Source organism: Miniopterus schreibersii, assembly GCF_964146895.1.
Source record: "Miniopterus schreibersii genome assembly, chromosome: 2".
Lineage (NCBI taxonomy): Eukaryota > Metazoa > Chordata > Mammalia > Chiroptera > Miniopteridae > Miniopterus > Miniopterus schreibersii.
In genome coordinates this window covers 81,160,068-81,184,375 of record NC_138102.1, presented here as the reverse complement: position 1 = coordinate 81,184,375, position 24,308 = coordinate 81,160,068, and the positions used below count along the sequence as shown (strand labels likewise).

At 39.5% G+C, this 24,308-nt stretch overlaps 1 protein-coding gene across 3 annotated transcripts in view; it reads left to right on the top strand.

The window, feature by feature from the left end:
- RUBCNL (rubicon like autophagy enhancer) overlaps positions 1-23,819 on the top strand; it is a 51,184-nt gene extending 27,365 nt beyond the window's left edge. For all 3 annotated transcript variants that reach the window (XM_081129250.1, XM_081129251.1, XM_081129252.1), the window contains 10 exons: positions 1,589-1,690; positions 2,174-2,234; positions 2,784-2,916; positions 4,096-4,241; positions 6,726-6,790; positions 13,345-13,583; positions 14,522-14,583; positions 21,154-21,307; positions 21,980-22,070; positions 23,320-23,819. In XM_081129250.1, coding sequence (XP_080985376.1) covers positions 1,589-1,690; positions 2,174-2,234; positions 2,784-2,916; positions 4,096-4,241; positions 6,726-6,790; positions 13,345-13,583; positions 14,522-14,583; positions 21,154-21,307; positions 21,980-22,070; positions 23,320-23,432 — 1,166 coding nt within the window. In that variant the 3' untranslated portion in view covers positions 23,433-23,819. The remainder of the gene's footprint in view (positions 1-1,588; positions 1,691-2,173; positions 2,235-2,783; positions 2,917-4,095; positions 4,242-6,725; positions 6,791-13,344; positions 13,584-14,521; positions 14,584-21,153; positions 21,308-21,979; positions 22,071-23,319) is intronic.
- The last annotated feature ends 489 nt before the right edge of the window (positions 23,820-24,308 follow it).

The window sequence follows — 24,308 nt, the reverse complement described above, 5'->3', positions numbered from 1 at the left end:
TTGTGGAAGGGTTGGGTCCTTCTGGAGGCTCTGAGGGAGAATCTGCCCCATGTCCTTCTCCCAGCTTCTGGTGATCCTTGATGTTCCTTGGCTTGTTGACATGTCACCCCATTCTCTGCCTCCATCTTCACATGGCGTTCTCTCTCTATATCTGTGTATGTGTCCAAATTTCCCTCTTTTTATGACCAGTCATTGGATTTAGGGCTCACACTAATTTAGTATGACCTCATCTTGACTACATCTGCAAAGACTCTATATCCAAGTAAGGCCACATTCACATTTTCTGGATGGACATGATTTTTTTTTGCAGGCAGAGGGGGCCCACTATTCAACTCAGCACAATGTTTATGTAACCCATATTCTTTACCTCACTGTGAAGCTGAGATTATTGTTTTCCTCTTCATAATTGTTTAAAACTTTGTCTTATGGGGATTTTCAAACATATGTAGAAGTAGGTAGATTAAACTCCCACATACTCCGTGTGTTTCATTTAATGATAGTGAATGTAAGAACAACACAGAAATAGCTCCTTGTGTGGTAGGCAGTTAGATAGACATGAGCAGAGCAAGGACAGTGGGCCAGGTACTTCAGAAAGTCACCAGTGTGGAAAGCCCTGGGTACCTAGCAAAGGGCAAAACAGGGAAAACAAGATCCTAACCCCCAAGGCGACCATTTCTTCCCCAGCATATGGCTAGTCATGCAGTTTAGACCCCCTGATCTTTCATAACACTGATCATGTAGTACGAACTCTCCCCTGACCTTTCCTCCCTGGCATGTTGCTAGTCATGTGGGTTAGACACCCACCCTTCAGAGGGGGAACGAATAAAGGGGCCAGAGAATAGCTCTTAAGCATTAAGCTCCCAGGACAATGCGGTTCTGACCTGCATCAAATACATATCTAGGCCTCAGTTGTATTTCAGCTCCAGGCCCAGAGAAGCAGCAAAACCAGACAAGAGACACCACGGCTGACCTCAGGACCATTTGCATTGACTAATGACCCCCTGTCCTGGCACCAACCAATCAGTGGAGACCATGACCCTGAAAGAATGCACCTGGAAAGCAGATGATTATTTTGTTGAGATCCTCCCCTAAAATTCCCCCCTTAAAAGCCCTTAGGATGGAGGACACAGCACCTCTCCCTACCAAGCCCACCAGTGCCTTTCCCTTCCCTTTCCCACTCTTCTTCCCCACAGGCTTGTTGTCCTTGCCTCTCTCTCTCTTAAGCTCCAAGGGCCCTTCTGTTTTGCCTCTGTAACTTGTTTCCTGAGCTCAGTTCTTCTACCTCTGTGATTTTATAAATAAATGTTTTCTTATAGTTTGAGTCTTGGTCCTGAATTCTTTCCTAGCTAGAACTCAAGTACGAAGGTTGCTGAATGAAGAAGGTCTGTCTTGACCTCACTGGTCTAACACCTGGCGCCATTCTCACTGCTGTCAACAGTTGCATTTTTTTAAATTCTTGAAACTGAATTTAAAAATTCTTTTTAAAGTAACCTCTTAGCCCTTTTTATTCTTAACTTCTATACAGTTGCATGCTGCAGCTCATGTACTTTTTCTTGTTGGTGAAACCCTCTTTTCTTTCTTTCTCTAGGTTGTGCTGTGTTACAGGTCAGCCCAGTAGTTAAAACACCTACTTACTGTGATGTGGTGAAAGAGGCCTGCAAATGTGACTCTGATAAATTTGTTATTGTAGGTAAGATTTATATATTCTTCGGATATGACTAGGTACCTCTCTCCTTTCCCATCCCCCCACATATTGATGTGCATCACAAGCTATACCACATTATAGTGGCATTCAGAGAAACTTCTCCCAAAGTCAGCTTATGTCCTGATATAAAAAAATAAAATATTCTTTTTGTTTCAAATGTCTTAACAGTGAATCTCTCATCTCACTTGTAGAATGGAATGCAAAATCAAATAGTCATTATGGTCTGATATCTGTTTGGCCTCTCAGTTATATTTTGGTGAAATTTCAGATGAGGATATTTTGAAATCCCATCTTTGGTTATTAGCTGTAACCTCATAATAGAAACCCAAAAAAACCTGAAGTATGGAGATACTGAATAATTGGTTCTTTCTGAAATGCAGGGAGTTATGGTTGTTTTCTTATAAAATTGTCTGTGATTAAGTGAAACAGACTAAAAGACCTCACTACTCTTTCTTTTATTTTCCACAGAACTTGGAGAGTTTAGCAATACCACAGAAACCTGTGGATCTTCCTGCAGCTCCTCTAAGAGGTATCTCTCTTTCATGTCCATCTGCACATAGGCCCCTGGGCCATCACCTCTCAGGTCAAGTTCAGCCAGTTGCACTGACAGGGATAATTACGTAGACATGAAACAATCACCACTCAAGTTTCTTACAGTGTTTTTATAGTGTTTAAAAAACTTTTGAATGCATTCTTATTTAATCCTCATGGATAGGCTGTGTGGGGTTTTTTAAAACCCCATTTTATAGATCTAGAAACAGATTTAGACAGGGTGTGCCTCGAGGCACAATGCTGTCAAGTGACAGAGGAAGGATTTGAACTCAGATCTTCTGATTCTAAATCAGTGTTTTTTTCACTATACCTCTTAGTCTTGGTACCCTCAGTAAATAAAGCTGCTCTGAAGAGCATGGAGGATTGTATTGAGTTAGATAACTGTTGGTACTGTGGTTGATACATGGTCTCTTATATGATGCCTCTTCTGAGTTTTTGGAGAGTGAAGGATAGTTGAAAATCTGAAGAAGACCCTTAAACTCTTCATGAATATAGTTGTTAATTTTTTCCATCTCTTACATTTCAGTGTTATTTATGAGCCAAACTTTAATTCTGCTGAGCTAATAGCCAAAGAATTGTTTCAAGTATTCCGTAAGTGCTGGATGTTGTCAGAAGTTAACTATCAGCTGGCAGTTTCCGTGAATGCAGCTGGCCCAATAGTAAGTGTCAAAATAAGTTGACTTTGAATTGAAGGTTCCTAAATTCGCATTATGCCTCCTATTTACTTCAGACATGTATGTGTTTCCTTTGTGGTCACTGGGCATTAGGGAGGAAATGAAAGGAAGGATGAATCTGAAATTTATCAAGTATTTATTATGCACCAGGGACTATGCTCAGTAATTCACATTTTAATCCTCATGTGTACTATTAAGTAGAAGCTATTGTCATTTTTATTTTAAGGTGTTAGTTCCAGACCCCTAGCAGGGCTGGTCATTGGTAGAATAGGAGTCATGCCTCACACTGCCTAGTTTGAAAGTCCAGTCTGCTTCCCTATAGAACACTCTGCCCTCTGGCAGCATGCAGCTCATGGAAGACAGAGAACTTTGTGGCAAAGGCTAAAACAGAAGTAGTCCCCCTATGCGCAACAAATTTAATAAAAATAAAATAAATAAATAAACAAACAAACAAATTAGGGGTAGGCAAAAATCTCTCTGAAAATGCAAAGGAGGCAAAGGCCTGCTGGAGCAAAAGTGACATGGAGGTGTATGAGGTGTTTGTTAAGCAGAGTGATTTGGCATGGTTGGATAGCATATGTTTGCGTGTCTGTGTGTGTGTTGGTGGAGTGAGGGGATGGCCATGTTGATCTTCCTGGGAAATAAGGCTTGAATGCTGGTGGCCCAATTATGGAGGACCTGGAATGCTAACTTGAGGAGTTTGGCTTTTAAATGATAATAGGAAAGTTTAATGGTTCAGAGGGGAGCCAAGCAGGGGAATGGTCTTAAAAGAGCTATTTCTGGGGAAGTCTGACAACCACTGGAGGTTCTGATTGGCAGTATCTGTCAGCCTATTGACTAAAAGGGGTATGGCTTCTGCTATCCATAAAAGTATTGCAGGTCACAGTGACCTACTTGCAGTAATCCAAAGTGTGGAAACAAGTAAAATAACTAAATAACTAAGAAACTAAGAACAGTGATCTCATTTGGGTGGTGTTTTAAGCAATTTTTCTGCAGAAGGCTTTAGATACATGAAGGGCTCTTGTGATGTCCTTTAGTTCAGTTGAAAACAGTTTTAATTTATCATGGTAAATTTAAATGTTGGATACCCATTTGAGTGCTCTTTAATTTCAGTTCCTGAATAGGCTTAAGTTGTTCCTAAATTTCCTCCTGTGTTATATGCAGGTTGTAAATGGAGAGTGTGTCCAAAAAGACTTTGAATCCAGTGTGGATTTAGGAGAGGAAATTAAATTTAAGTCAAGGATCAGAGAGACAGAAGACTGGACACCCCCTAGATTTCAAGTCATATTTAATGTTCATCCACCACTTAAGTAAGTTTGGGTTTCTGTTTGGGCTTCCAATCTAGTTAAAACAAGTTGTGTTGTTTCTGTTACCCATGTTGGGGTTCTTGGGGTCCCCAAAATAGAAACTGAGAGGAAACTCTAGAGAAATTTTCAGACATGTCAATGTAAGAAACATTAAAACCTATAGAGAATTTTTGTGAGTTTATTTGAGCCAAACTTTCAACAATTGCCAGGATGCAAAATCTCAATGGATTGAAATAATGCTCCAGAGAATGGCAGTTTTGCACCTTATTTTATACATTACAATCAAAAGAGAAGACACAAGTGGGTTACATGAAATTCACTGCTGATAGATTAAGGAGGTGAGAGAAAGCAAAGTGAGGAAACCTCTGGGATTGAAAGAGAAGTAAAATTATAGACACATACATCTTCTACATAGGTGGGTATAGGATAGTTAGCAGTCAACAATTAACATGATAACAATAACAATGAGAGGATTTATGGTCTCTGGTCTGGTGTATTGGTTGTGCCTGAGGGGGTTCTGGAAAAAAGGGGAGTTACCCTGACATTCCAAAAGTATGTTATCATAGAAGCAAAAGACAATAGACAGCCTTAGTCAAGGTAAAGATTGACTTTTGTCAGGGGAGAGTCTGGCCTAGGAAATGACTACCTGCCATAAACTGCTTTTTGTTAAAAAGTTTTAATTTCAGACCATCCTTTGTGGTTACTGTAGGTCTCTGAGTTTGTAAGGCCACCACACAGGCCTTCCTTGAACTTGTCAGGTTAGTATGTGGCCCCTTTTTGTCCACAGACAGATTTTATTAAGCTTATGCTGGGGCACAAGGGAAGCAGCACAGGAAAGAAAGATCCTCTGGACTGGCTCTGGGGGCTGGCTCTGCTTGGCTCCTTTTATAAGCTGAGGACAAAACAGGCTTATGCAAAAAGGCGGGCTTTTTGAAAAATACAGGCTTATGGAACTTTCTGTTTCGGAGTGGGGTGCTTTCACTTTCCAGCTGAGTTGCCTAGTAACTAGGTTCCCTCCTGTGCCCTGGGGCAAGAGGCCACTGCTCATTCCAGTCACCCCAGGAAGGTCACATAGCAGTCAAACTGTGGTCAACTGAGTATGGGGCAGTAGTTTCAACACCTGCAAGAAAGCAGGCAGTTATAAGGGAGATAAAATCAGCTACCTTTTCATTTTTGAGTAGGGACTGGATGGGTGCGACATTCTTAACCTGGTCTTAACTTGGCTTTCTAGCCACCCAGTATTTTTTCGATTCCTGGGCCCAAGTCCCTAAATTGTCTAAGTTCCCACCTAACTCTGTGGAAATAGGAGAAGAAAAATAAATAATACATTGAGGAACAAAGAAAAATTTGTTTTAGGAAAAGGTAAGCTGGCCTGGCTGGTGTAGCTCCGAGGTTGATCCAGGAGATCGTGGTTGGATTCCCAGTCAGGGCACATGCCCGGGCTGTGGGCTTGATCCCCAGTAGGGGGCGTGCAGGAGGCAGCTGATCAATGATGACTCTCCCATCATTGATGTTTCTATCTCTCTCTCTCCCTCTCCCTTCCTCTCTCTGAAATCAATAAAGATATATTTAAAAAAAAAAAAAAAAAGGTAGGCTGGGCATGTTTTTCTGAGTTAGCTTTCTTGGCACCCTGTTTATCATGAGCTTTTGAGGGGCTCTGTAAATTTTGACAAGTTGAGAATTTAACTATGTGTCCTTAATTATAAACATTACATAGCAATTGAAATAAGCTTAAAGGGAATATTTTTAAGTGGCTAATAATGAGCCTGAAAAATCATATACAATAATTTAAAAGGACTAGATCCTTCTATTTTTTAATGCAATGTGAAATAAAAATCAATGAATATATTTTTAAGAAAATTTAATCTCGAGGAGAGCTACTGTAGTTAAGAAAAGGCACGTGGGTAGGGTTCTGCATATTTTTGCCATCACCACTTTTGCTGACCCTAAACTATAATAAAATTTTATAACTTATTCTGAATTTCCAAATCACACGTGAAGTTTTGGCACCAACAGTTCAATAAAAAACACTTCACTAGGTGGTCTCTCATGAGAAATGATGTATAGTTTTGTCTTACATTATCCTTATTTATCTAAATTTCTTTGGCTCCATTTGGAAACTTCTCAAGTACATCACCTCTTGGTGTCCGGTCTACCTAAAATTTCTCCCTGCATCGCCTGTTGTCTGTGGTTCTCTCTGAAGAGAGGATCCTGTGCATGCACAGTGTGATGTCTCTGAAGATCCCTGGTGGAAGTGTTATTTGTGATACTAACTTCTGCTTTGGTGGTAGCAGGGGCTTTTAAAAGACCCAGGGATTTCAACTAGAAAACTCTATCGAATAATTCTATTTCTTCCACAAGTGAAAAATGACAAAATTAAGGCCCCAAGCCTAGAAAAATATCACAACGTCAATTTCTTTTCAAATTGCTGAAAAATGCTCCATTGGCCTTTTCTGAAATGTAACTGTTATTGTTTTCTATACCCAGGAGAGATCTCGTGGTAGCAGCCCAGAATTTTTTCTGTGCTGGCTGTGGAACTCCAATAGAACCTAGTAAGTATGGGAATGGACTGACTGCTTATTGTGTGATGACAGGGCAGAGAATAACAAAGTTGGGCAGTGCATTGCTTGTATGAGACATGCCTTTGATGAGAAGTTAATATGAGAGGTTCATAACGTTGCCCTCTCCTTCATGAAGAAGCCATTGTGACCTACAGGGTTAAGTGACGGGCCTCTCAGACTCATCTCCTAGTTCCCTCCCCATCTGGCACTCAGCTCCAGCAACATGGCCTCCCTGCTGGTCCTTGAAGGTGGCAGGCTCACTCCTGACTTGGAATGCCAGACATCCCAAGGCTGGTTTCCTTACTTCCTTCACATATTCACTCAAAAGCCGTGAAGTTTTCCCTGGCTGCCCCATTGAAAATGCATTATATTACCCTTCTTAATTTTTATTCTAGCACTTATCTTCCTAAAATACCCGTTTAGATTTTACTGATTTTTCTTATTATTGTCTTTCTCCCTCACTAGATTTGAGATTCCATGAGGACAGATGTGTTGTCTTTTTTATTCGTTGCTTTAGCCCCTGCTCCTACCAGGTGCCTGGCACACAGTTGGTCCTCAAAAGATAAATTTGTTGAATGATTGAACAGCTTACCAAGGAGCTAGCCAAACTCCTTTAAGACGGTTTTCCTGGATCATTCCTAGGCCTGCTGAGGCCTAGAAATTCAGGCTTCCCCCAGTCAGAAGTACAAGTTGCCCACTTGAGACTGGGAATCACTTATTCTGCTGTGAGGGTGTCCATAGGTCTAACCCCTAGGAAAACTGGGAAGAGGAGCTTTGTGGGAAAGTGTTCCCTTGACTTTTGAGAGGCAGTCTTAGAAGGAAAGGACTTTGAAGGCCTTCCCCTCAAGAAATAAAAATAGAAAACAGAAATCTATTTGGACTTCCTTCTTCCACGTTGAATGATAATTCCCGCCATGCATCACAATTGTAACTAATTTTATTTAAATAACTTATCTTCCCAATCTAGTTGGAACCATGTATATTTGATTAACCACTCTATTCTGGTGCCTCAATAAATATTAAATGCATGACTCTGAAACTATGAACACTTAACTATGATTCCACCAACTTTTTAAATACTTCTCTAAATTTATTCAAATATGAAGATGTATGCCTGCATTGTTGATATAATCATGGTCCTTTCGTTATGGAGCTGAGCTGCCTTCCAGGAAGATATATCAAGGTAATAACAAGAGTGATGCATGCAACAAAAGAGAAAGTCGAGAGTGCTATGGGATTTACAGCAAGGGAAATTGATCTGGGCTAGGGGGTGGGTGGAATGAGAAGTTTTGTAAAGAAGTGATTATCCCCAGAAGAGTGTAGGGGTGGGGTGGAGGGCTTCAAGCTTTTGCAAAGAAATTCTGTGTTACTAGGTACTATGAATAAGAGGAGAAAACATGCTGCAGAGGTCGACAGCACACAAACTCTAGAGGCATTATCAACCGTGTAAACAATTTTGGACTTTTCCTGTGAAATTCCTGTAGTTCTTATGTTACCAGAGAGCCCCCTGAGTTGGAGGCGTGGGCTTTCCCCTCTTCAGCTCTTATCAGCTCATGAAAAAGAATTCAGATGAGTAACAGACAGTAGTGTTAAAGCAAAGCAAGCAAATATTAAGGAAGCAAAGCAAATGAGTTTACTAAGGAAGTAAAACAAGTGAATTTATTAAGAATACACTTGGCATAAAGCACAAGTGGGCAACTCAGCTAATCTGAGTACCCTTCCCTGTGGGAGTTCAAGGAGTTTTATGCCCTTCCCTCTCTAGGTTTCAAAGCTCCTCTGCCAGATATCTTGGGTAGCAAACTAGTCCTCAAAGCCCCTTTCTACATTGTTGTGGCTTATCTTGGAATGTTTGTACATACATCTGGTCATCTTGTTTGGCAAGTCCTAAGACAGCTGACTTCTTTGTTTAGTGGGTGAGATAAATTCCCCTTTTCTCCCCTCCCCCTCCTCCTGCTCTAACACCCATCTTTCCAGCCTAACATCCCTCAAGTGATACCATCACAATGCTTTGGGAGTTTTGTTGTTTGTTCCCCAGACTTTATCTGTCCTTGTGTTTAGCTGGCACAAATGGCATTAATTGGATCTTTGTTCTCTATTTTCCCAGGCCTGGGTGATTTAAGCCATGTGTTGTCTGGTTAGGGAGGAGAGATATAAACTATTTGCTCTCAAGTGTCCTTGGTTGGGGAAGATAAGGTCTTGTGATTCACAAGCTGACTGCAAGCTGCCCAAACTGCTTGGCCTTGCTTAATTTTCTTGTCTGAGTTTCCCCATCCCACTTGCCCAGGAATTTTCCTAGTGGCTTACTGTCCTGCCTCACTTAGGACAGTTTTTTTTAAACTTTTTATATTGAGATAATTTTAGGTTCACAGAAGAGTTGCAAAAATAGTACAGACATCCCATATACCCTTCACCCAGCTTCCCCTAATGTTAACATAATAATCATAGTATAATTATTAAATGTGAGGAATAAGCATTGTTACAATCCTGTTAAATAACTACAGACTTTATTCAGATTTTATTTATCTATTCTAAGGTCCAATCCAGAATTCTACACTTGAATTTAGTTGTCATGTCTCCTCAGTCTCCTCCAATCTCATACACAAAGACATTTGAAAATTGAGCAGCAGACAACATGACATTTTACCCTTTAATACTTAAGCATGTCCTAACAGTAAGGATTATGGACAGTTATCACACCAAAGAAAGTAACAATTCTCAATATTGTCTAATACTAGTCAATATTCACTGTTGTCCTTAAGATATCATTTTTAACTAATATTTCTATCCAGGTCTCAACCAAGTTTCATCCATTGCATTTAGCTAATATTTCTCTTTAGTCAATTTTATTCTAGAACTGCAGTACCCAGTGTAGTAGCCACTAATGCCTGTGTCTACTTAAAATTAAATTAATTTAAATTTAAAATCCAGTTCTTCAGAGATGCTAGCTACATTTTAAGTGCTCAATAGCTACATGTGGCCTGTAGCTACTGTATGTGAACAGCACAGATATAGAACATTTCCATCCTCACAGAAAGTTCTATTGGACAGTGCTCTTCTAGAATTTTTGCCTCCATTTTTTTTCTGTGATGTTGACTTTTCCTAAGATGAATACAGTTATGGTTTAGAGCAGGGTTTCTTAGCCTTAGTACTATTGACTTTGTTGGGGGTTGCTGTCTGGTTTACTGTAGGATATTTAGCAGTATCAGTAGAAGCTTTCCATTGTGACAACCAAAAAACTCTCTAGGCATTTCCAAATGTCCCTTGGGGTAAAAAAAAAATCACTCCTAGTCGAGCACTACTGGTTTAGGGTGCTTTGCTTTGTTCTGTTTTAATTAAAGGATTGAAGAAACCAAAAGAGATGGACATAATTTATTCTGAATTGATAATATAATGCTTAGTATATATTCAATGAAGTTTGATGAATGAGTGACTCGTTATTGAAATGTTAGGATTTTAGATGTTAGGGAAAGATGAATTATATCCAGAACTTTTTTAAGCCCTGTCTGTTTATCTCTTCCCATCCTGCTAAGTCTGATCAGAAATGTAGAGTACAAGAGCAAGGGGATACCTCCCTTTTTGCCCATTTAGTATCAAGTGTATTGGAACCCTATCATAAGCAAAATAATACTTATTATCTGCTACATCAGAGATTTTAACCCGGGTGGGAAATAGATGCAATACAATAGACTTTTTAAAGTTTCAAGTTTGAGAACTCAGACATAATTATTAGGTACTTAATAAGTTCTTAACAAATAATTTGTCAACCCTAGAGAGATGTCACATAATTAAGAGTTTGATAATAGGGTATGTATGTATATATATGTACTTACAGTTAACCCTCATTATTCATGAATTCCATATTTGTGAATTTGCTTGCTCCCTAAAATTTATTTGTAACTCCAGAATCAGTACTTACTAAGTTTTTAGTCATTCACAGATATGCACAAAAGACTGAAAAATTTAGGTCCCCTGAAATTTGAGTTTCCTGTTGCACACGTTCACAGCTGAAGCTGAACAAAGCAATGCTCTGCCTTCTTGTTTTAGCTCATGCGGTAAATGAGTCCTTCTCAGGGTCTATTTATTACCCTTTTAAAAACACTTTTGTGCTTTTTGTTGGTGATTTTGCTTTTAAAAATGCCCCTGAGCATAGTGCTGAAGTGCTGTCTAGTGTTTTTAAGCACGAGAACTCTGATGTGCCTTACAGAGAAAATGTCTGCATTAGATAAGCTTCTTTGAGGCATGAGTCACAGCGCTGTTGGCCCTGAATTCAATGATATGAATCAGCAAAATATATTGAATAACGTGTCTTTAAACAGAAAACCCATGTAAAACAAATTTATGTATTGATTGGTAATGAAAATGTTTTTCCCAGAGACTCAAAGGAATCTAACCCTGTATTTCCCTAAGGAGCAATGCTTTGATATTCACCAGTTCAGCGTTCATGGCAACTTTACAGAACATTAACTACTACAGATAATAAGAATCAAGTATTTATTTGTTTGTATTTAAAAGTCAATTCTGAATGTGACCTGGGTCTGAGGATAATTTGTGCAAGTGCAGACATTAGCTTCTTGCCCTTCCCATCCATGGAATGTGGCAGAGGGGAAGTGGGATATGATGGCTGAAACCTGGAGCTTCCCCAGTCCAGACTTGGGTTGGAATCATGCTTGCCTGCTTGCTGCTTATGTCTCTGGCATGTAGCTTCACTCTCTGTCTTGTTCTTTCATCAGTGAAATAGGGGAAGTAATAGTCCTGACCTCATAGAGGGTCAAGCACAGAATGATACAGGCATGCAAAAGACATTTAACCAGTGCATGACACAGACTAAATGTTCAATAAAGGTTTGCTTCTGTGGTCACTCAGACTTTGACTACTTGTAAAGTCCTTATAGGGAAACTATATTCAGAATCGACAGTGTGCTGTGTACTGTGGTAACTGTTTTGCCATCATTATTTCATTTAATTCTCACAGTATGTGTCAACTAATATGAGTCAAATGGTAAATGATAGGTATAAACCTCGGCTCATGTTAGACCCTAGTGTTGAGGAAGGGGGCACAAAGGAGACCTAACTGAATCACTGTTTTCTTTCTTAAGCTGTGTACCCAAGTATTTGTTGCATTAGTCTGTGTACCTCTTTCTTGTCAATATATTTTATTGAAGATGTTTCCAAGAGCAATGCATGTTTATTTTAACAAATTAAAAAGCGCAAAGAGCATGCCCAGCCTGGCATGGCCCAGCAGTTGACCATCGACCTAGGATCCAGGAGATTGAGGTTCGATTCCCAGTCGGGCACATGCCCGGGTTGTGGGCTCGCTCCCCAAAATGGGGGTCATGCAAGAGGCAGCCGATCAATGACTCTCTCATCATTGATGTTTCTCTCTCTCTCTCTCCCTCTCCCTTCCTCTCTCTGAAATCAATAAAGATATGTTAAACAAACAAACTGCAAAGAGCAAAAATCCTTTCCCCTACCCTCTAGAAGTATTCACTGTTGGCTTTTTGGTGGGGATCCTTTTGGACTGTACATGCATTTTTTTTTTAAACAAAATTAAGATCACATGCTACATACCTGTAACTGGATGTTCACTGGCATTTCACTGTGGAGTGCACCATAATTATTTAGCCTGTTGATTCTTAATGGATATTTAGATTGTTCCCCACTTCATTATAAATGTGCTGTAATTCTATATCTCCACTTGTACATGTTAGCATTTCTGTCAGATGTCAGCAGTAGTATTCATGCTGCATGGTTAAGAATTAAAGTATATCACGGAAATGCCCTTCTCAGAGGTAGCTCTCCTGTCAGCACTGAGTGAGTGCCCACCCCTCTAAGCCTCAGCAGCTCTAGAGTCTCTAAATTTGTGATAGCCTGAGGCAAAACCAAGTATTTCAATGTTTTAACATGCATGTCTATGATCCTTACTGAGATGGGGTGTTTTTCACTTATTTACTGGTTATATACATTCTGCACTCCATGTATTGCCTGTTCTCATCCTTTGTGCATTTTTGTATTATTTTCTCACTGATTTATCCAGGAATTCTTTTGTATACTACTTTTTAACAGTGTATATATAGTCCTTTATATATATATATAGCATTTTTCATATGTGTGATATCCTGTAATCCAGTTTTGAGTTTCTTTCTATGGCCTCGGGACAGCCTGAAGAGATTCCAACTTGTCCCCCCTTAGCCTCCTGCTAGTGAGAGACCAAGTCTGGACTCCGCCAGATGTCCAGACCCTAAATGTCAAGCTCTCTTGGCTACACTGCAGTTTACACTGCCCGTAGTCCAAAATCCAGCAGCACATAGGGAGGGTTCTATTTTTCCGAAATCTATTCCACAAAAGCAAAGCTCATGAATGACCGTGATTTAAGGCCTACAATCCCTGCCACAGCTTTCCCAGCTGCTGGGAGGTTGTGGAGTATGGCTTTTGCACCACATAAACAGCAATCTGAGCCTTGACCCTTGGATGGAATTGGAGGTGGGGCCACCAAGTGTATGTTTTCAGCATCAGCTGATTGGTGCTCATCTCCTGTGTGCTCCGCAGAGTTTGTGAAGCGACTCCGATACTGTGAATACCTGGGCAAGTATTTCTGCGACTGCTGCCACTCCTATGCAGAGTCCTGCATCCCTGCGCGGATCCTGACGATGTGGGACTTCAGGAAGTACTACGTCAGCAATTTCTCCAAATGGTTGCTGGATAGTATATGGCACCAGCCCATTTTCAATTTGCTGAACATCAGCCACAGCCGATATGCGAAGGCCAAGGAGTTGGACAGAGTGAGGGTGAGCAGCTGCCTTTTGGGGGAACCAGTCCAGCGGCTGAAAGGGTCCTGCCGCCGCAAATGTACATCACACCCATCACAGGGAATCCATTCCATGGGCACCCTTTGAGGGCATTTTACCGTTTTCCAGTGGATAGAGTTTTGCCTCCAGGCCCCTGGCTTGCACTGGCTCTTGCAAAGTCTCCCTGTCAGGTTTTATATTTATGCTGTTTTGCATTTATACATAGCTTTTAAATTTTATTATTTTTTAAAATAAAAATTGTACATATTTGAAGGTACAACATGACTTCAGACCGAGTGAAATGATCACTATTCAATTAACATATCCATCTCCCTACATAGTTACCTTTATGTACTTGTGTGTGTGTGGTGAGAGCACCAGAAGTCTACGCTGTTAACAAATTTCCAGGATTCAGTATAGTATTAACTATAGTCATCATGTTGCACATTAGATCTCTAGACTTATTCATTGTGCACAACTGCAATTGTGTGCCCCGTGACCAACATCTCCCCATTTCCTCCACCTCCCTACCCCTGAGAACCAGCTTTCTACTTTCTGCTTCCATGTATTTAGCATTTTTAGATTTCACATGCAAGTGAGACCATGCAGTTTTTTTCTTTTATGTCTGGCTTAATGGCTTTCAGGTTCGTCCATGTTGTTGCAAATGACAGGATCTCCTTCTTTTATGCATAGTTGTATTTTTCTTAAAGAAAGCCTCCAATGTTATATAAACTTCAGGGTCCACAAAACTTGGGTCCATCCTGGACCCTCTGCAAATCTCGGGACTCAGTCATGAACCCCTGCTGTATAGACTTTACTTCAAAGGCTTGTTTTATAGAGTTATAGCAATTCAAGGTTAGAAATAACATTGAAATTTGACATACATTTCCAGTGTCATATGTTACATTACAAGCATCCTGTTTTGTTTCTGACATTAGGAAATCCAGGAGCAGCTATTTCATATCAAGAAGCTATTGAAGACCTGCAGATTTGCTGAAAGGTACTACTGTTGGCTGGGACAGTCTGGGCATGTGAGTTGGGCAGACTGATAACCTCCACACATTTGCTAACCCTCTGTATGCCTCCTGGCCCATCCCCTCCAAAACACAGGGCCTCTCAGCATAGTACAGTTGTCCCTCGGTATCTGGACAGATTGGTTTCAGGACCCAAATACCAAAATGCTCAGGCACCACAATGCTCAAATCTCTTCTACAAAATGGCATAGTACTTGCATATAACCTATATTTGTATATAGGTTATAGCAGGCTATGCTTGTACATCATGTCATTCACATAGATTCAGCATAGTGCTTGACACATGGCAAAGTCAAGTTTGGAACTTTCTGGTGTGTTTTTTTCTGAATTTTTTTTTTCCTAATTGAAAAATGTATATTTTTAATATGTTTTTATTTTATTTTATTTTTTAATTTTATTTTTGTTTAAAATATTACAGATGTCCCTTTTTCTCCCCAATGACCTATTCCACCCTGTCCCATCCCCCTCCCCAGTCCCTCTCCCCACCATTGTCCATGTCCTTGGGTTGTGCATATATGCATATAAATTCTTTGGTTACTCTCTCCCCCTCCACCCACCTGCCCTCCTCCATCCCTCCGACATTCGTCAGTCTGATCTATGATTCCATGTCATTGAATCTATTCTGTTCATCAGTTTATTAAGTTCTTTAGATTCCACATATAAGTGAGATCATGTGATGTTTATCTTTCTCTGCCTGGCTTATTTCACTTAGCATAGTATTCTCCAGATCCATCCATACTGTCCCAAAGGGTACGAGATCCTTCTTTACAGCTGCATAGTATTCCATGGTGTATGTCCCAAGATTTTTTATCCACTCATCTACTGATGGGCACTTGGGCTGTTTCCAGATCTTAGCTATTGTAAATTGCACTGCTATGAACATAGGGGTAGATATATTCTTTCTAATTGTGTTTCAGGATTCTTAGGATACATTCCTAGAAGTAGGATCACTGGGTCAAAAGGCAGCTCCATTTTTAATTTTGTGAGGAACCTCCATACTGTTTTCCATAAAGGTTGTACCAGTCTGCATTCCCACCAGCAGTGTACTAAGGTTCCCCTTTCTCCACATCCTTGCCAGCAGGAGTCGTTTGTTGATTTGTTGATGACAGCCATTCTGACAGGTGTGAAGTGATACCTCATTGTGGTTTTAATTTGCATCTCTCTTATGATTAGCGACGTTGCTCATTTTCTCATGTGTCTCTTGGCTATCTGTATGTCCTCTTTGGAGAAGTATCTATTCAGGTCCTTTGCCCATTTCTTAATTGGGCTGTTTGTCTTCCTCTTGCTGAGTAGTATGAGTTCTTTGTACACTTTGGAAATTAGCCCCTTATCAGATTCATCCTTGGCAAATATGTTTTCTCAGACCGTGGGGTTCCTTTGTATTTTGAGGCTGTTTTCTTTTGCTGTGCAAAAGCTTTTTAGTTTGATGTAATCCCATATGTTTATTTTTTTCTTTTGTTTCTCTTGCCCTAGGAGATATATCAGTGAAAATTCCACTACATGGGATGTCTGTGACTTTACTGCCTATGTTTCCTTCCAGGATTTTTATGGTTTTTTGACTTATATTTTACCCATTTTGAGTTTACTTTTGTGTATGGTGAAAGTTGGTGGTCTAGTTTCATTTTTTTGCATGTAGCTGTCCAGTTCTCCCAGCACCACTTATTGAAGAGACTGTCTTTACTCTATTGGATGCTCTTGCCTCCTTTGTCAAATATTAACTGACCATAATGGTGTGGGTCTATTTCTGGGGTCTCTGTTCTGTTCCACTGACCTATATGCCTGTTGTACCAATACCAGGCCGTTTTGATTACAGTGGTTTTGTAATACAGTTTGAAGTCTGGTAATGTGATCCCTCCCACTCTGTTCTTTTTTCTCAAGATGGCTGCAGCTATTCGGGGTCTCTTTTGGTTCCATATAAATTTTCAAAATGTTTGTTCTAGATCTGTGAAATATGCTGTTGGTATTTTAGTAGGAATTGCATTGAATTTGTAATTGCTTTGGGTAGTATGGACATTTTAATGATATTAATTCTTCCAATCCATGAGCATGGTATATTCTTCCACTTGTTTATGTCTTCCTCTATTTCTTTTTTCAGTGTCATGTAGTTTTCCGAGTACAGGTCTTTTACATCAGTGGTTAAGTTTATTCCTAGGAATCTTATTTTTTTAGTTGCAATGGTAAATGGTATTGTTTTTGTAGTTTCTCTCTCTGAAAGTTCATGGTATATATCAATGCCATTGATTTCCAGATGTTGATTTTGTTTCCAGCTACCTTGACAAATTCATTTATCAAATCTAGTAGTACTTTGATGGAGTCTTTAGGGTTTTCAATGTAGAATATCATGTCATCTGCAAATAATGACAGTTTTACTTCCTCCTTTCCTATCTGTATACCTTTTATATTTTCTTCCTGTCTGATGGCTGTGACTAGAACTTCCAGTACTATGTTGAATGAGAGTAGTGAAAGTGGACATCCCTGTCTTGTTCCTGTTTGTAATGGAAATGGCTTTAATTTTTGCCCATTGAGTATGATGTTGGCTGTAGGTTTGTCATATATGGCCTTTATTATGTTGAGGTATGATCCTTCTATTCCCACTTTGCTGAAAGTTTTTATCAGAAATGGGTGCTGGATTTTGTCGAGTGCTTTTTCTGCATCTGTTGATATGATCATATGACTTTTATCCTTCATTTTGTTTATGTGATGTATCACCTTTGTTGATTTGTGGATGTTGTACCAGCTTTGCATCCCAGGAATAAATCCTACTTGGTCATGGGGTATGATCTTTTTAATATATTGCTGGATCCGGTTTGCTAGTATTTTAGTGAGGATTTTGGCATCTATGTTCATCAGGGATATTGGCCTGTAATTTTCTTTCTTTGTAGTGTCTTTAGATGGTTTTGGGATTAATATGATGCTGGCCTCATAAAAAGAGTTTAGGAGTTTCCCCTCCTCTTGAATTTTCTGGAATAGTTTGAATAGAATAGGTGTTAATTCTTCTTTGAATGTTTGGTAAAACCTACCTGTAATTCCATCTGGTCCAGGACTTTTGTTTGATGGGAGTTTTTTTATTACTGCTTCAATTTCATTAGTTGTTTTTGCCCTATTCAGGTTTCCTGCCTCTTTCTGATTCAGCTTTGGAAGGTTGTATGATTCTAGGAATTTGTCCATTTTGTCCATGTTGTCCAGTTTTTTGGCATACAGTTGCTCATAGTATTGTATTACAATCTTTTCTATTTCTGTTGGGTCAGTTGTTATATCACCTCTTTGATTTCTGATTTTATTTATTTGGGTCCTCTCTCTTTGTTTTTAGTGAGTCTGGCTAAAGGTGCATCAATCGTATTTACCTTTTCAAAGAACCAGCTCTTGGTTTCATTGATTTTTTGTTTTGTTTTTTTTTGTCTCTATGTCATTAATTTCTGCTCTGATCTTTATTATTATGTCCTTCTTTTACTTCCTCGGGGCTTTTCTTGCTGTTCTCGTTCTAGGTCTTTTAGTTGTTGTGTTCGATGGTTCATTAGATCTTTTTCTTGTTTCTTGAGATAGGCCTGTAATGCTATGAATTTTCCTCTCAGGACTGCTTTCACTGTGTCCCATAGATTTTGGGTTGTTGTCTGTTCATTTTCATTACTTTCCATGAAGTGTTTGATTTCTTCCTTGATCTCCTTGGTAACCCATTCATTGTTTAATAACATGCTATTTAGCCTCCATGTGTTTGAATATTTTTGAGTTTTTTTATAGTGGTTGATTTCTAGTTTCATGGCATTGTGATCTGAGAAGATGCTTGATATTTTTTTCTGAATATTTTTGATCTGTGCTTGGTTGAATCCTTGGGTGCTAAACCCAACCCACAGATACAGAGGGCTGACTGTAATTACCTTGTGTCTCTCCTTGGGAATGCAAACCCTCTCTTTAAAGTTATTAATCCTTCTAACTCACTAGTAGTGAATTTATTTTGTTAAGAAGAATGGGTCAGGATGAAACAACTCTAGCCAGTGGCCTTTTTATTATTTTTAAATTGTGGTAAAATAAACATAACATGGAATTTTTTGTCTTAACCATTTTTAAGCAAACAGTTCAGTGGGGTTAAGTACATTCACATTGTTATACAACCATCACCACTATCCATCTCCATACCTCTTTTCATCCTGCGAAACTGAAACTCTGTATCCATTAAACAATTACTCCCCAGTCCTCCTTCCCCTCAGTCCCTGGCAATAACCATTCTACTTTATGTTTTTGAGAATTTCACTACTAAGTACCCCATATAAGTGGAATCATACAGTATTTTGTGATGGGCTTATTTTACTTAGCATAATGTCCTCAAGCTTTGTCGAAGTTGTGGCATGTGCCAGAATGTCCTTCCTTTCTTTAAGGCTGAATATATGTGTATACCGCATTTTGTTTGTCCATTCATCCCTCTTGGGTTGCTTTCACCTCTTAGTATTCTGAATAGTGTTTCTGTGAGCATGGGTGTACCAATGGCTTTCAGAAACCACTGATAGGAGGCATGTCAAACTTTTATTGGGTGTAATAGTATTCTTGACTATGATGTGGTGATAATTCAAGTATTGTTCTACTACTGATAGATTTTTAGCGAAATAGACTTTAAATATCTTAATATTAAAATAGATTTAAATATCTTTGTAGATATTAAACCTTATAGAGTTTTAATATTTAATAGATATTTAAATGTTTTTTAATGTCTTTTGTTATTTAAAAAACTAGTTACTTAGTATAATAACCTCTAGATCCATCCATGTTTTCACAAATGATAAGATTTCATTCTTTTTTATGGCCAAGTAATATTCTATTGTATATATGTACCACATTTTCTTTATTCAGTTGTCTATTGATGGGCACTTGAGTTGTTTCCATAGCTTGGCTATGTAAATAGTGCTGCAGTGAACATAGGAATGCATACATATTTTCAAATTAGTGGTTTGGATTTCTTCAAATAAATACCCAGAAGTGGGATTGCTAAGTCATATGGAAGTTTTATTTTTAATTTTTTGAGGAACCTTTATACTGTGAAATAAGTCAGTAAGAGAACGACAAAAACCATATGATTTTACTTATATGTGGAATCTAAAATACAAAATAAACAAACTAGACTTACCAGGGGGTAAGTCATTATGCTGTACACCTGAAACTAATATAGTATTGAATGTCAACTGTAATTGAAAAGTTACTTTTTTTTTTTTTTTAAAGAAACCTAGAATTTAGCTGAATCTCTGCCCACATCCATAGGTATGTCCTTAGGATAAACTTCGTGAAGTAGAATTTCTGGAAGCCATGGCCATAAAGGCATAGGCATGATTTTTTTGAGAGAGATAGAGATATTTAAGTGGAAAAAGAGCAGGTTTCTCAAAGAGTTAAGATTATTCGTTATAATAGGATCATAGGTTTAGAGATAATTTTTTTGCTTTGTTTTAAAGCTTCTTTCAGTTTCTAATCTTTACTTAATGATAATGTCTTACTTTTGAATTAAATTTCTTGGGGAGTAGCATGTCTTCAGTAGTCATTTAGGCTTGAGCTTTACCTTGCTCTGACAGGTTAATTACTCCTCAGACCCTCAGTTTTCTTGTCTGTAACATGTAACAATACCCACAATTCTTACTGTCAACAGCAATTTCTTGAATCTCCATTTTGTGTTTCAGATTAAAAAATCAAAATGACTCATGTTAAGTCCAGGGAGAAAATTTGCACAACAGCTCATTTCTGGACTGTGTGTTAGATACGTACAAAGCCCTGAGAGTGAGGATGAACATTTAGTTCATAAGGGACGGGGCAGGCAAGGGAGCAGGCAAGGCTTCCAGAGATAAACCTGATCTGGGAGTGGAAACAGGGTGAGTGAGTGCCCCAGGCTGGATGGAGAATTAAATATGGTTTGGTATCACTAGAATGTCAGGTCCAGTGTAGGCAATGGCTGGCTTGGGAATGCAATGCATGATGATGCTACTCATCACTGATTTGGGGAATTCAGAAGGAGATCTGGAGAGTTTGGAGAAGGTTTTGTTCAGTTTTGAATGACCTTGGGACATCCAAGTACCTGTGACCAGCGCACAGTTGGATACCTGAGTCTTAAGCTTAGTTTTGAACACAAAGATTTGGGAGTTACATGCCTGAGAAGTAATTTTTCTGCCGGCTGGGGCAACTGTCAGTGAAAGACTTGACATTTAGCTGGAATCAGTAAGCTAGTGGGTTTTATCCAAGTATACATTTTTAAGACTTGAAATAATATTCAGTTTTCTTTTGCTCAGTGTATGCATGGGCAGGCTGCAAGAGGCACATTTCTCTGCTGGTTCGTTTTTTTGAAATCGGCATTTATGAGATTTTAATTTCTTGGCTTCCAAGCAAACTTGCAAAATGCAAAGTGATGAGTAAGGTTAACCTGTTCTTGGGGCTATTTTAAAAAATTGAGTTAAAAAATAAGTGTGAGTTTCAGGAGAAAACAACTACCTGCTCACCCCTTTCCCCTTCTGCCCCAGCCTCTGTGTGGGTGGGTCCTTGAATCCTCTTTTTTTCCTCTCTGGCAGTGCATTAAAAGAGTTTGAGCAGGTGCCCAGACACTTGACCGACGAGCTCTACCTGTTCTCCCTGGAGGATCTGGTCAGGGTCAAGAAAGGGCTGCTGGCGCCCTTGCTCAAGGACATTCTGAAAGCTTCCCTCTCCCACGTGACCAGCTGTGAGGTGAGGTTCACAGGGAACAGGTGTGTCCCTAAGCTGTCCCTTATGCATTAGGGCCTGTTCTGGGTGTTCTGCACTTTACATCATTTAACTTCTACAAACCCTGAAGGAAGTGCTGGCAATACTCTTTTCAGATGGGAAAAATGAGATTCACAGCTATTAAAAGAGTCAAGGTCATCCTGCTAATAAGTAGCAGGGCCTGGATTCAAGCCTGGGCCAAGTGACTTCTTATCTTAGTCTGGGCTCCCAGCCCTGCTTGGGGGCCTGCCTCAAATCCCATCTGTCTTGATGTTCCAAATACAGCAATTCAACTCAGGATCCAAATACAGCAATTCAACTCAGGATCCAATGGAACAGGAGCTCTTTATCTACAGGGACTGAAGAATCGTAGTGTAGAAACAAAATTAGACCATTTAAGAATCATGTTTAAAATCATGATCTTGCTCTGGTGCCTTAATCCAACTCAATGTGAAATTTCTCCATGCAAAATGAATGCACATTTCTTATTCTGATCTATTCATTGCAACAGAATATAACATCCTGTTCCTTCCAGAGGCAGGAGTCATAGACATTTTAAAATTGATGCTTATTAAGTTCTGTAAAAGTAGTGACTCAGATTCTCCATCAAAAGAGACATTACCAATGGGGATTTTAACTTTTTGACTCCTCTTACAGCTGTGTCAAGGAAAGGGCTTCATTTGTGAATTTTGCCGGAGTACAGCTGTCATCTTCCCATTTCAGACTGCAGTGTGTAGAAGATGTTCAGGTATCTTAATAAATTAATAATATAAGCTTATTACCTTAATAACTAAGTGCAAAGTTACCGTAAGTTTAATAACAAGCATAAAATTAACTTAAGCTTAATAATAACTATATAACATTTCTTTAAATTATAATGATGCTGGTGTGTGCTTATATGTTGAATTGGAGATAATAAAGTTTTGGGTGCACAGGAAGGAGTATTTGAATACAGCAGGGATAAAGGGTGATGTCTCCTAGTACAGAGTTTGAAGAGAGGAAGTGAACGCTGTTTTGCCTGTGCACAATTCTTCTACACCAGGGCAAGCTGCAGTACCCCATCTTGTAGTTGGATCATGGTCATGCCCAATGCTGAAGTGTTATCTCTGGTTTCGTTTGCGCTACAATGGCAGAGTTGAGTAGTTGTTATGGAGACCATGTGGCCCACAGGACCTAAAACATTTACTATCTACCTGTTTACAGAAAAGGTTTGCAGACCCTTGTTTACTGTATTAGTGCCCCAGGAAATACTGCGTTCTCTAAACTGGTTCATGGGAGAGATATGGTAATGAAATCTGCCTTTGCCCTTGACATGAGCAAGCCCCCCTCTTAGACCACTCAGATGTCTCCCCTGACTCATTAGGCAGAGTTACAAGGTGGGTTCCCCACAGGGAAACTCTGAGGCAGGGATTTGCATGCAGAAAGTTCACTGTGGAGTATTCTTGGGCTCAGCGCCCACAGGGGTGTGAAGAAAGCAGGATTGGGCAGAGAGTGAAGCTGACCTATGAAGTGATTTTAGTGAAGGCTCAGCATATCTCATGGGGAGCTCTGAAATGGGAATGGCCTTCAACATTGTCTCAATTGAGGACAAGGGGCCAGCCCAGTCTTTAAACCCCATGTTTACCAATCAGTCACCCAACACAGGCTGGTGCTAACAAGGGGACATGACCTTGGGCAAGGCAGCTCTCTCTAATTAGGACCATTTCCAGGGTAGGGACACCACCTGAGTCATTAGTTTCCAATACTCAGCAGCTGACGGAATGTCCCTTGGGGAGATCTGGGGGCACTGAAGCATCCATTCATCAGGCTCTCCAAGTCTCATGTTCATGACCTATTGGAGACTTTATAATCCCTCTGAATTTCAACCTACCTCATATCTTTTTGGAAAACTCTGATTTCTGGACGCCGATCCTTTCTCTCCCCAGGGTAGGGACGAGTGTCTGTATGTGAGAAAACAAGATAGCCCCTTTGCTAATGGCTGTCCCCCTCACTTGCAGAGTGCAGAGCTTGCTTTCACAAGCAGTGTTTCCAATCCTCTGAGTGCCCCCGGTGTGCAAGGATCACAGCGAGGAGAAGACTTTTGGAAAGTTTGCCCTCTACAGTGACATGATGCCCTGGAGTACTGTGAAAAAGACTGTTCAATAGGCCTTATGACAACACCAACATGTGTCTATTATTGACAACATTGTTTTAGATATTGAGGATTGTATATTAAGAAGAAAAATGGTCAATATTCTCTTTATTATATCTTTAGTATTTTTAAAGAATGCAGATTCTTGGTCATTAAGCTAAGGGTTGTTACTGGTGGTTTTGTTTACAATGTTGAGTGTTTTTGCTGCTACTGTTTATTTTAAGAGTTTTTTTTTTATACTAATATTGTATTTGAATAGTTGTATTTAACTAATGTTGGAGCTCCTCGTCCTGTAAAGCTGTTTGTGAAAAGGGTTGGTACTTCCATTGAACAAAAATACAACCAAAAGTCTTTTCTCAGGCTTTATTTTCAGCTTAAATGCCATTTTGTATTGTATCATTCTTATAGACTTTATTTATTTCAGGGTTTGTATAGTGAGTGCACATTGCTTCTGCAGTTACGTCTAGATTTTCAAGATGAGTGTGAGTTGCTTAACTGCCTGTGGAGATGCCATTTGAATCAGTTGCCTCTAGATGGCGCTCCTTCAGATGGCTCAAATCAAAGCTGTCTGTCATCTCTGTTCAACACACTAAGTCAAGGGATGCATGGTTGAATACAACCTTATCCCTGCCCTTTAGGATATTGTCTCATTGATATAAAATTGAATATAAGATATCTGAAGACTTAAATAAGGTGTGGAAAAATATTGTTAATAACAATGTGATCATTGTACAGGTAGTCCCCCAACCCCATCCAGTGCTGTGGGTGTGTTATTCATTTAGATAATATTGAGCACATGAGAGAAATGAGTGTCTCCTATCAATCTGGTGTCTTCTCATCCTGTCATTTGTTTTC